The sequence below is a fragment of the Chelon labrosus genome (genome assembly GCF_963514085.1).
Source record: "Chelon labrosus genome assembly, chromosome: 19".
NCBI classification, from domain to species: Eukaryota; Metazoa; Chordata; class Actinopteri; order Mugiliformes; family Mugilidae; genus Chelon; species Chelon labrosus.
Window position 1 is genome coordinate 5,624,920 of NC_140352.1, and position 11,525 is coordinate 5,636,444.

Sequence of the window (11,525 nt, forward strand, 5' to 3'; positions counted from 1 at the left end):
GAATACATGTACTGTTTAAAACAAAAACGCAGTTTCAAAGATAATCCTCAGAAACAATGAAATAAATAAATAAATATCATTAATTTAAACCGGCGTTCAGGTGTGAACAGGAAGCAGAAGGCTGGTCATGGTCATGTCACAGCAACAATAATACAGTGACAGTATTCTGTACTGTATATTTAAGACATATTTTCTCCTAACTGATTAATTTGCCCTTTGTGCAGATATGAAATAATAAATACCTCATATAGTAAACCTGGACCAAACTTACTGAATGAATGAATTGTATTTGTTGTTATTAATGTGGATAGTTAACTCATTTATATCTTCTCCACAGGCGAGTAGCAGGAGGTGCATGTTGGCTCTCACCGTGGTTCCTCTGCCACTACCATGAGTTGGAGTTTCCTGACTCGCCTGCTGGAAGAAATCCACAACCATTCCACGTTTGTGGGCAAGATCTGGCTCACCGTCCTCATTGTCTTCCGCATCGTGCTGACGGCCGTGGGCGGTGAGTCGATCTACTACGATGAGCAGAGTAAGTTTGTGTGCAACTCCGGACAGCCCGGCTGCGAGAACGTGTGCTACGACGGCTTCGCTCCGCTCTCGCACGTCCGCTTCTGGGTCTTCCAAATTATTCTGGTGGCCACGCCTTCACTCATGTACCTGGGCTACGCTGTCAACAAAATCGCCCGGGCAGAGGAGCGGGCAGACAGTGGAGTGGAGTGCAGACAGTTTTCACGAAGGAAACCGAAGAAGCACTATCTTGCAGGCAGAAAGCAGCACAGAGGCATTGAGGAGGCGGAGGATGACAACGAGGAAGACCCGATGATCTATGAGATGGCGGAGATGGAGAGTGACGGCGGTGGAGCAGCAAAAGGAAGCAGTAGCGATAAACAAGCAAAAGTCAAGGTTCGTCACGATGGGCGTAAGCGCATCAAAGAGGACGGACTGATGCGTATTTATGTCCTCCAGCTCTTGTCCCGCTCCGTGCTGGAGGTGGCTTTCTTGTGCGGACAGTATGCTTTGTATGGGTTTTCCGTCCGCGCCATCTACGTCTGCTCAGCCAATCCCTGCCCTCATAGCGTGGACTGTTTTGTATCACGGCCGACTGAGAAAACGATCTTTCTCCTCATCATGTACACCGTCTCCCTGCTCTGCCTGGCACTTAACATATGGGAGATGCTCCACCTGGGTATAGGTACCATCTGTGAGATCATACGCTCCCGCCGGGCGCAGCTCCCTGATGACGAGCTGTACGAGTTGACGAGAGGACAAGGAGCTCTTAGTGATGCGGTGCTGAGTGCGGAAGAGTACAGCAACTACGCTTTCTCCTGGAATGCCCCATCAGCCCCACCAGGGTACAACATCGCAATCAAGCCCGCTCTGGTATCTGCAGGGAACCACAACCAACCGCTACCCATCACGGATCTCACCAACGCCAAGATGGCGTGCGAGCAGAACCACGTGAACATCGCCCAAGAGGAGCGCCAGCACGATGAAAAGCGGAGCAAAGCTGGGATGGGAAACGCCCCCAGAGGTGTTCTTAAGGACATCGGTCAGCCTCAGAACACGCTGGAGCCTGACGGTCCGGCCTACAGCCAGCTGCAGAGCCACGGCAATAACCACAGCAAGCTGCACCGTGAACGTAAACACCGGCAAACCTCCAGACACGCCTCCAGCAAGGCGGACGGAGACAGAGGCAGCAGTGGCACGAGTAGCAGCAGCAAATATGGAGTGATAAGGGGTTCAGAGTGGATATAAATCCAATAAGAAATAAAGTTTCTCACACGTTTACCTGTGATTAAAAAAATAAATAAATAAATAGCATGTTGGTACGGTTACAGGTATTGGTTCTAGTGCAAATTGTAATTACAGTTTACACAAGTATCCAAAAGATTTGTCAGTATACTGTTTGCAAGTATAAAGGTGGCCTAAAAGAAACTTTCCTTGTAGATCAGTAGATCAATAAGCTTCAGCTTGAGCTTTGACAATTTTACTTCACCGTTTCAGTATTAGTGTAATGCAGTGAGTCCTGTAGACAACAGCTTGCAAGAAACTATGACCTGGTTTACAGTGGAGATGGATCAAAAGAACTACGTTATAATGTCGGTGCCAGATTTTATTTTTTGTGAGTATGCAGAAATCTTAAGTGCCTTACTTAAAACAAAGAGCTGATTTATACTGATCCATTTATGTTTTCATGCTTTATGTTTTTCCTCTATAAAGTCCTCTTCGCTATCGTGTAAGTTTACCACCCAGGGGTTAAAATGTCGACTAATATTGTCTTTTTGTTTTTACCAAACCGATTTCGATGTGGACTGATTGTGTCTCTCGGCTAAGACGAAAAAATAAGATGTAATTTTGCAGTGTTCCTGTCATTTCTTTAGAGAAGATAAGCTCTTGACACACTGTGAAATCTAGCAGTAAATGGAAATGTTTGGTGACATTTAGTAACTCTTAACTCCGATGTTATCAGGGTCTTACTGTAAAAGTGTTTTTTTGAGACATAGTTGTGTTCAGGTTATGCCGTTGTGTGCAATTGTTTGTGGACACCGAAGAAAAAAAACCTACCTGGCCTGTCGTGTTTCCCGGTATTAAAAATGATTTGTCATTAACACATACATAACACATACTCAATTTTAAATTCCATTTTGGGATAATTGTTTGCACTATCGTTGTTGAATTTTGTGAAATTTTTTATGAAAAAGACGTGCATGTTTTGAATAAAGACTTTGTATTTGTCTTATGGTCTTTTTCTCACATTTTAGTTTTCACTTAATGTAAAATATATTTATTTATTTCAGTTAAATTCCTTTTTTACATATTTATAGTGTCAAAAACAATGTCGCTGTGTCAAGACACTTCACAGTACCCTAAGACAAAGACCACCAGTGGAAGCACCAAGGTGGCGGTGTCAAAGAAATTTTTGAATTTAAGTTAAATTTCTTTAAATCCAGGTGATTATAGCTCACAGGTCACTCTTTCATGGTAAGACCCAGTTTAGCCAGTGTATGTGCATACATATTGCCCTCTGCTGGACAGAATGGGGACAAAATACAATAACAAACTGTTATCCTTTACTGAGATACCATCAAGTAAAGCTTCCCAAAATAATCCGCATTGGAGTTCCAACAGTGAAAGAGCACAGCAGGTTGTGTAGACATTTAAACACTTGGCTTGATAGGAATATGAAAAAGGAGAAGTGAAGGCCAGATCCAACTGATAACTTGCTGAAATTGTTTTTATTATCCAATTATGGATATGCCCTAAAGATAGTAAGTCAAAAAGGATTATTATGTTGTTTTTTTCTGATTAGTTGCTCAATAAAACTGACTTTTAAATTAAAACTAAATCAACTGAGATGTCAGCTGCTTACATTAAACCAGAGATAAGTGATTAAAGATGAAACATTATTTATTTGTAAGTCTCACTTTTGTCATTTGTCACATTTTCTTTTGTGAATTTCAAATACGGAGACCACTAAAAACAATAACATCCGCGCTGCATTCAGGGTACTTTTATAACATTATGTAAATTCAATAATTGCAAGAAAAGGCGAAACTTAATTTAAAATATAAAAGATAAAGCTCATTCTGGAGAGGGTGGCTTGTGTAAGGCCGCAGCTTTGTTATTGTGCAGCTTCACTTCACTTCAGTGGTAAAATAAGAAAAGTATTTCAATTTAATTTAAGCAAATTGTAAGTGGAAATCCTTTTATTATTCGTGTGAACGGATTATGTAACGAGCACCTGAATGCATCGTCAACGCGGATGTGACGTCGCCTGAACGTGCCCGTCTACTCCAGTGTTTTTGAAAAAGCGGCGGTTTGCAGCACAACCATCTTTCGATGAAACTATACTTAACTACTATTTTATCGCGAATCACCAGCACGAAAACAAAAACGTAAGTAAAAGTCATTCCGGTTTTGCCCCTCACATTGTTGGAGAATGTGTAAAAACTACTTAGCGGTCAGTTTTCTGTTGCTCGGTCGATGTCGGTTCTGACGTTAGCTTAGCTAGCAGATGTCAGCTAAAGCTAACCAGGCACCAAGCTAATTAGCTAACTAGCAGCGTGATGCCTGTACTGCGCAGCTGCGGTGCTGTAATAAATTAAGGCTTCACGCTTTTTGGTGCAGAACTTTAAAGATGGCTAGCATCATTGTTTTTGAACCAGATCAAGTTTCATTCTGACCTTTGAGAAGATACCAAATTATTTAAACTTCTTACATTAGATGATAATAGACTTATATTTGTTGAATGATTTGGAGAAAGCATTAGCAGAACAAAGTTATTGATATTATTATTATTACATTTAGCTCTTTACATTACCTTAAACTTCTTGAAAGTAGATTTTCTTTTTTAATTTTGACACTTTTTTTTATTTGTATATATATAATCACTAACCATGTTTTCATTTTTGTAGGATACTGGAGTTCTGCTGCAGCGTTTCCAGCTCCTTTACTGCACCGGGATCATGCAGCCGCAGCAGTTTTCAAAGGAGCGGGGGCTCCTGGGCAAACTGCATCCTCGGGAGAAGAAGCTGGAGGGGAAGACCTTCTACCTGGACAACGTGAAGAAACGCTCCACAACCTTGCTTTTGGAGGCCATATCTCTTCTAGGAGGGGTAAGCATGTGTGAAGGTGGTATATCCAAGCGTGCACTGATTATCGTTGTTTATATGCAGTGATTGTTAGAAATATTTGTCCTGATCAGTGTCGGACAGGATCCAGGCAATTGTTTTTTTAAATAACTGGATCGGTATTGGGCTACAGTCAAGCACCGAAGGGTTAAGACAAAAAATATTCCAGAGACGGTGAGAAAGTTCATGGCGTTGGATGATCAGAACATTTCTGGATTAGATTACACAGGTTTTCTGGAGCTATGATACGAGCTACCCTCTCCACACTACATGAACGTTGACAGAAATATTTATTGGACTGTAAACAAGGAAGAGAAATTATGCCTTTATGAATTTCCAGGAGAGGAACTTTAGTTTATTTAAGAATCAGGGTTCTGATCGGCCGATACTGAATATTAAAAGGTCGGTATTGAATTGGGTGGCAAAAAAAAGAAAGACCAGTTAACTAGAAAATGTACCAAAAGGGTAGTCCAAAACATTTTACTGTTTTCTTCTAATGTTTTTGAAAATGTAAATGTCTGACTATGAGTGATGTGTCTCAGCAGAAACTGATGAGCTGATGTTGGTGTTTTTTTTTATTTTCTTCTCAAGAGGGTTGAAAGTTTTCTGCACAAAGACGTAAACTATGTTGTGACCGGAAACGAAGAGGGCCTGAAGGAGGAGAAGAAGAGTTTAGAGGCCAGTGAAGGAGCGAAGAGGACGAGTGAAGGAGCCCAGCATCTAATGAAAGAGCGGGAGAGTGATAAACAACGACCAGCGACTCCTAGGCCAACGGTACGGAGCGTCACCAGCACGCGGTTTAGATATTTTTATAGCCACCTCTCAAGCTTTGTGTTAGTGATTGGTAATAATATTTTTCTCTGCAGGTTTGTGGAAGTCGAGGGAAAGCTCTGCTTGAAAAAGCCATTCGCAACAACGTAAGTCAACGCAGCCTGAACAGACTGAAACTCGCAGAACTGAAATGTCTTGACTCTTCACTGGTGTCTTGTTTCTGATGCATCTGTCTTGTAGGAGCGACTTCAAGGGAGCAGCGTTTTGTCCAACGCTCGGTCCTGGGGTGTGAAGATTTTGTATGTGGAGGGTATCCTTTTGGCTTAACTTGAGTCGTGGTCAGACGTATGCCCCAGTTGAACTTTGATGACCATGCAGTGAGCCTCTGGTTACAGCAGATGGCACCGAGTGAGTGCTCATGTTTTGTGCTGCTTGATGACTTCTTTTAAAAAACGCAAAAAAAAGAACCCCGACTGTCTCTTTGGAAATGAAATGCACTCTTTCCAAATCTACGAAATGTATTCACTGCCTACACTGTGGCAGGTGCTTGTGTGGCACATAGTATAGTGTGTAACTACTCAACACCTGGATAAAGAAAGATGTGTGTGTGTCTTGTGTATTAGGAGTTTTTTTATTGTCATTTAAAAATCTTACGTTGTTCCTTAATGTGGTATCAGATGTCCTCTTATATCTGAAACAGCTGACTCGAGAGAGCTTCGCTGCTAAGCACAAGAGGCCAGAGGTAAGGTGTTTCACATCAGCCTCATAAGGCAGAAAATATCATTATATAAACTATAACTTGTGTTTATTTTATTTTATTTTATTTTAATGCAGAAGGCTTACACCAAACAACAAGGGTCCCCTGCTGTCAAAGGTTAGTTTATGTGTATGTATGTATATTCTATGATATAGACAGTACATGTGTTTTAGCTTATTCTTAATTCTCTTCTTTCTCACGTCTCTTGTTTTACAGCTGTAGCTCTGAGGTCACCATATCTTAAAATTGAAGACTTGAGCAGGTGAGTTCATCATTTCCTTGTGCAATAGTACATTTAAGGAGGGCTAAGCTTTTCTCTTTGCCTTTAGATATCCCTTAAAACTTATTTGCCTCTATTTGAATCATCTATCAAGCCATAGGAGAGACAAGTTATATAAAAAACCTGCACAGGTTCGTGTAACAGGTGTTCAGTATCAGATTCGATCCCTTTTTACACGTCAAACATAATGACGACCAAACAACAATTGGTGGCAGTAATCTGCCCCGTCGTCTCTGCCCCTTCCTGCCCCACCGAGCGATAGCACTGAAGGTGTGCATTTCAGCCCTGGTGATTTTCTTAATTGATCCCTATAAGAAGCCCCATCATGTAACGTGACAAGGCCCCCCTAGTGATGCTGCTCCCCAGGAGCCCGGAGCTCAAGCGGATACGATTTCTATTTGATGAGGCTTTGCGAGCGCCACTGCCTGTTCCTGCAGGGGGACCTCTACGTGCTAACAGGTCTTTTCATGTGCCCTCTCATTTCAGTTAATTGAAGTGCTCTAGATAATGTGTAGGCCGTCGCTATGAGATAATGAACCAGTGAACTCTGGAAACCTAGCTGATCTCAGATGTAAAACCTCTTGTGAACTTGGAAATTATGCTCTAAATGTTTTAGTCAGAATATTATTCAATCAGAATTCATATCCTGATTATGAAACATTTGTATTTAATCTAGATTTCTATCTATTTTTCTGTCCTATAAACAGGAAATACAAGCCACTGCATATGCAGTCGATGACCTTCCCCGCTCTGTGCTACTCTGGTCGATTTAGTCCCTTTGAGTCTTCTCCTCCTCCTCTCTTTGAAAAACAAGACAAGGAAACGAGGTTTGTTCAACAGTTTGAAGGTCGTAAATCATTGTATCGCTAAAACAAACAAAAACATGAAATATAAGAAACTGCGATCCATTCAGAAAGTTTTGTTATTCAGTTATTTTTGGATTTGTGGGGATTTATTCTTTGTGATGTAGGAAAAAGAAACCTGAAGGCAGCGTTCAGGATAAATCCCAAACCCCGCTCAGTTACAACCCTTCACCTTGGCGGCCGCGCAAAAAGGACCTGTCTTACTGTGAATGCTGTCATCAGCCCTTCGCCAATCTGGAAGAGGTAGGAATATTTTTCACATACTCTTTTTTCCCTTCCGTTTTGGGCTTTTATTAACACCATTTAATGTCTTTCATGGTCCTTGAAGCACTTGCAGTCCGACCAGCACCGGGCATTTGTTCTGGATCCTTCAAACTTCAGTGCGATCGATGAACTTGTGGCTGAAATGCTGCCGGGATTCGACCCTAATCCGTCTCAACAATCAGAAGAAACCCTGAACAGGTTACTAGCTAATGCTGTTTTTCACTGGACTATATTGGTTTTTACTTTTTTTTAACCGAGGGTTTTCTGTGTCCTTCTCTAGACCTCCAACTCCTTTACCTGTCCATGACGTCTGTGAACTGGAGCCTCTTACCGACGTTGAGACGGAGCATGCCGTTCAGGCCTTGCAGAGACATTGTTCATCGATCAGTCCTCTTCCCTTCGGCGCTGTCAGTCCATCACAAGGAGCTAAATTGACCGTCCCAAATCCTGACGTGCTACCTGCTGATATTCAGCCTTTCACTCCTGAGGGAGACTGCAAGTCTCCTGATGTCCCGCCTCGTGCTTCAAGCCCAGCTATGCCTGTATTGGACTCAGTCAACCAACACCCCGAAAATCTCTCCCACTGCTTGAGGCCTCCATCTCCCCTCCCTCCCGACCTTTGCGCCCTACCTCCAGTCCTCAGCCCACAAGTCCCCTATTCCTCTCACGTTATAGATCCTTACTCAGATCCTCCTGTCCTCAGTCCTCAAAAGTACATCACAGAGGAGGATGTGGAGGAACCAATATGTGAAATGAACACTGCTGAATATGTGGCAAAACTGATCTCCGACATAACATTTCCTCTTACAAGTCCGAGCTCAGTTGCTGTGGCCAGCGCCGAGGGAGCTGAAGCATCAAACCAAGGAGATCATTTTGGATTTAATGGACTGTGTTGTAAAAGAGGTTTGGAGTGCGCTGTGCTGTCACGAAGGTCTCGTTCTCTCCCTCGAGAGTCGGCTTTGGCGCCGAATCCCAGAAAGCGGTGTCGGTCTGCCAGCCCTGAAGCCAGCCGCAGCAAAAGGAGGAGGAGGAGGAGGTTCAGTGGTGGCTGGAATGGACAAAGTTTAGAATCTGTAAAACCTCAAAGTGACAATACGGCAAAGGTTGAAAGCCGTTTATTATTTGACAAAGCCTCTTATCAGATGGAGACTTGTCCGCCTCGTACGTGCACTATTCTTGGTTCAGAACAGACTTTCACCCCGTTTCCTACTGCACAGAATTCCACTCATGCACCAAATCAAACTGACACTCTTTTAGATCGGCCGTCCTCAAAAACAAGAGTCTCTTCTCCTCTCTCTAAATCTCACCGTGCGCGGTCCAGTCAAGACGGCCAGCGCTCGCAGTCCCTCTCTACGTCGGTCTGCATCGAGTCGGCCCTCATCCCGGACATGGCCGCGCTCTGCCCGTCGTCGTCGTCGGAGTCCGACTGGGACCACGACCTGCTGTCGCGGCTCGGCCCGGCGCCGGCCGCGCCCGCGACTCCCGCCGAGCAGAACGGCGGCGATCTGGACAAGGAGCTGCTGCACAGGCCGTGCCCCTGGATGCACGACTCCAGCTACGAGTCGCACCTGTACACCGTCCTCCAGCCGTCAACGCAGGCCGCCTCGCTGTGCGGGGAAGAAATGGACTCTTCGGCGTTTTCAAGGACTGTGGTGCAGGTTGTTGAGGTTCAGCACTGACGGTTACTTACTTTTTTCTACCTGGAAGCTGTGAAAGGCAACACAAGAGACACCTCAGCTAATCTAAATAAGTCAAGCATACACTGAATAAATATTATGCAGAGTAAAATGTAATGTTCAGATGTTTTTTTAGAGAATTTACGTTTTGTTTTAATGGATGGGTCTTTTTCCATGAGCTTAGAGAGTGCCCATTATCTATTTTTTTATTATTATTATTATTATTTTTTACTTTTTATTTTTTATTAACCTCTGGTCCTCCTTGTGCGTCGACCACTAAGCAATATTCTATATGTCGTGCTGACGGCAGAGCTATGTCCGGAAACATGTGGTGGTGCCGAGAATCTAACGAGGCTTTTCTGAAAGGTTGGCATTGCTCAATTACAGTAAGTGCTGCGCCTGGATCAGATCCCACGCGTGTCGGGAGTTGGCGGTCAAGCAGGCGAGGCGTTCGTAGACCCAAGAGGACTGACAACCTGCGAGATAAAATGTCTGATGAATGTCATATAAGTCCTCCCGTCTTTTTGAAGGTGAGCCAAAGGAATGGGTTTTTGTCAAGGAGAGGAGATTGCTTTACAGTAGTGCCCTGCGACACCGGGGAGTTTTATTATCTCTTTGCTTGACGAGGCTGAGGTCATCCACCATTAATGGGTCTTTATAGCTCATAGCAGGACATTTCATTAGGACAGATTGTCCAGAAAGTGTCCTCTTCGTTTTAACCACGTTACATGGACGCAGAACCGAGGGACAACGCTTGCATGACATCAGTCTTTCTCAAAATGTAAATTCAAACCCTGTACAGTGTTTTCCAAATAAATGCTTTCATACATAAACCCCTTTCCTCATGCATGTTTTAGAAACTCTACGTGCTCTTGCGGCGGAGACAAATTTCCCGGTTGACGTAATAAACGCTGACTCTGCCTGGAAGGAGCCAAATGGGAAGAGAAGGATGAAGCAAGGGCATCAGCAGCAGCAGGTTGATGTGTCCTGTCCGCTCGCGAATACAACATTTGAAATGTTCGTCCCCATTTATGTAACTGTCCAGTTTTGCAGGAACGAAGGGAGGTTCTTTTTCCTAAAAGCTCATCAGCGGCGTAGGAACAGTCGTACCCCTTTAACTTTTGCTCGTCACGGCCTTTGTGAACTTTTCTGGGAAGTGGAGAAGAATGTTGGATTTTGTTTTTGTTTTAGCTTCGGGATGTGTGTGTGGGATGCAGCCAAAAGAATTCAGATTGGATCCCGTGGTGAGATTGTCTTGCCCCCAAGGATCAAGAATGAACAGTCTCAAAATAAAAGAAACAGGAAGTTCAGGATATTAAATAAAGTAGAGGTGAATTTGGAATGAACAAAACTCTAGGAGGGTTTCCACAAAAGTCTGTTTGGTCAATGATTCTATCCCTCTAAGAACACTTAAAGTCCAGCACATAACTATGATTGAAATGAAAAATAATGACCTCAGCATAATAAAGAAGAAGGCCCTTTAAAGGCTGGACTTCCTGAAGAGGGTCTAACAAGCCGGCCTGGGTACTAGACTCCTCGCATGTTTCGACAGGTGTGTGGTGCAGAAACTGCTCGGCTGCAGACGTAAAGGCTTTTGCAACCGCACAGAGGATCACCGTTGCAGCTGCAGCTTTCCTGCAATGGATTCCTGCAAGATCTATACAGCAGCAGGTGCAGGGAAAGGACAGCCGGCTAGTCCCGCTTGTGAACCGTTTACCCCCCTCCCCTCAGGACGAAGGCTGTGCAGCTTCAGGTCCAGAACCAACACCCAGTAACTCTGCTCCAGTTGCAAGAACCTTATTATTACAGGCAATATCTGCACAGTTACACACATATTTATTCATCAATACTCACTTTACACCAACCACACTGCTGTTTATGACCTCAGTGCTTAATTTTATCAATTTATGTGTCTTGGAATGACAATAAAAACCTTGAAATCTTTAAAATAATAAATTAAAACGCATTGTTTTGTGATCTGGAGGTTGTTTTCTTAAAAGAATTAAATATATTTATCCTGGTTTATGTCATTCTGGAGGTTGTACTGTCAGCTGTCACCTCTTGGGTCCTCAGACCTTAGTTTTGGACCCTTTCTGCTCATCAAAGCGCGTGGGTGGGCCCCGTGAAGCCCCACGTGCTCCTTGTTTCCAGGCTCTTCGCGCAGGCTCCGTGAGGAAGCAGACAGACCGACGGACGGACGGACAGACAGGTAGGTGAGCGTGGTCCCACCGCGGAGCTCGCTCTCTCTCTCTCTCTCTCTCTCTCAGACGGACGCCG

General features: G+C 43.8%; 2 protein-coding genes across 2 annotated transcripts; both read left to right on the forward strand.

Annotated features, from left to right (window-relative positions):
- The first annotated feature begins 347 nt into the window (after nt 1-347).
- On the forward strand, nt 348-2,721 carry LOC311504209 (gap junction gamma-1 protein-like). The gene has a single exon (XM_084567219.1). It carries the CDS (start codon nt 391-393, stop codon nt 1,759-1,761), a length of 1,371 nt encoding a protein of 456 aa, XP_084423345.1. The 5' UTR covers nt 348-390; the 3' UTR covers nt 1,762-2,721.
- An 882-nt stretch (nt 2,722-3,603) lies between these two features.
- Nucleotides 3,604-10,154, forward strand: dbf4b (DBF4B-CDC7 kinase regulatory subunit). Its single transcript, XM_084567350.1, has 12 exons — nt 3,604-3,902; nt 4,422-4,622; nt 5,229-5,411; nt 5,504-5,554; nt 5,649-5,718; nt 6,086-6,150; nt 6,243-6,282; nt 6,382-6,427; nt 7,153-7,272; nt 7,416-7,551; nt 7,637-7,770; nt 7,853-10,154. The coding sequence occupies exons 2-12, from the start codon at nt 4,473-4,475 to the stop codon at nt 9,249-9,251; spliced, it is 2,394 nt and encodes a 797-aa protein (XP_084423476.1). The 5' UTR covers nt 3,604-3,902; nt 4,422-4,472; the 3' UTR covers nt 9,252-10,154.
- Nucleotides 10,155-11,525: the final 1,371 nt, after the last annotated feature.

Bases quoted from the DNA above. Each gene is read 5' to 3' on its own strand.
- dbf4b (XM_084567350.1), top strand. From the start codon at position 4,473: ATGCAGCCGCAGCAGTTTTCAAAGGAGCGGGGGCTCCTGGGCAAACTG. The intron at 5,412-5,503 runs GTACGGAGCGTC...TTTTCTCTGCAG, and splicing joins CAGCGACTCCTAGGCCAACG to GTTTGTGGAAGTCGAGGGAA. The intron at 7,273-7,415 runs GTTTGTTCAACA...TTTGTGATGTAG, and splicing joins AAACAAGACAAGGAAACGAG to GAAAAAGAAACCTGAAGGCA.
- LOC311504209 (XM_084567219.1), top strand. From the start codon at position 391: ATGAGTTGGAGTTTCCTGACTCGCCTGCTGGAAGAAATCCACAACCAT.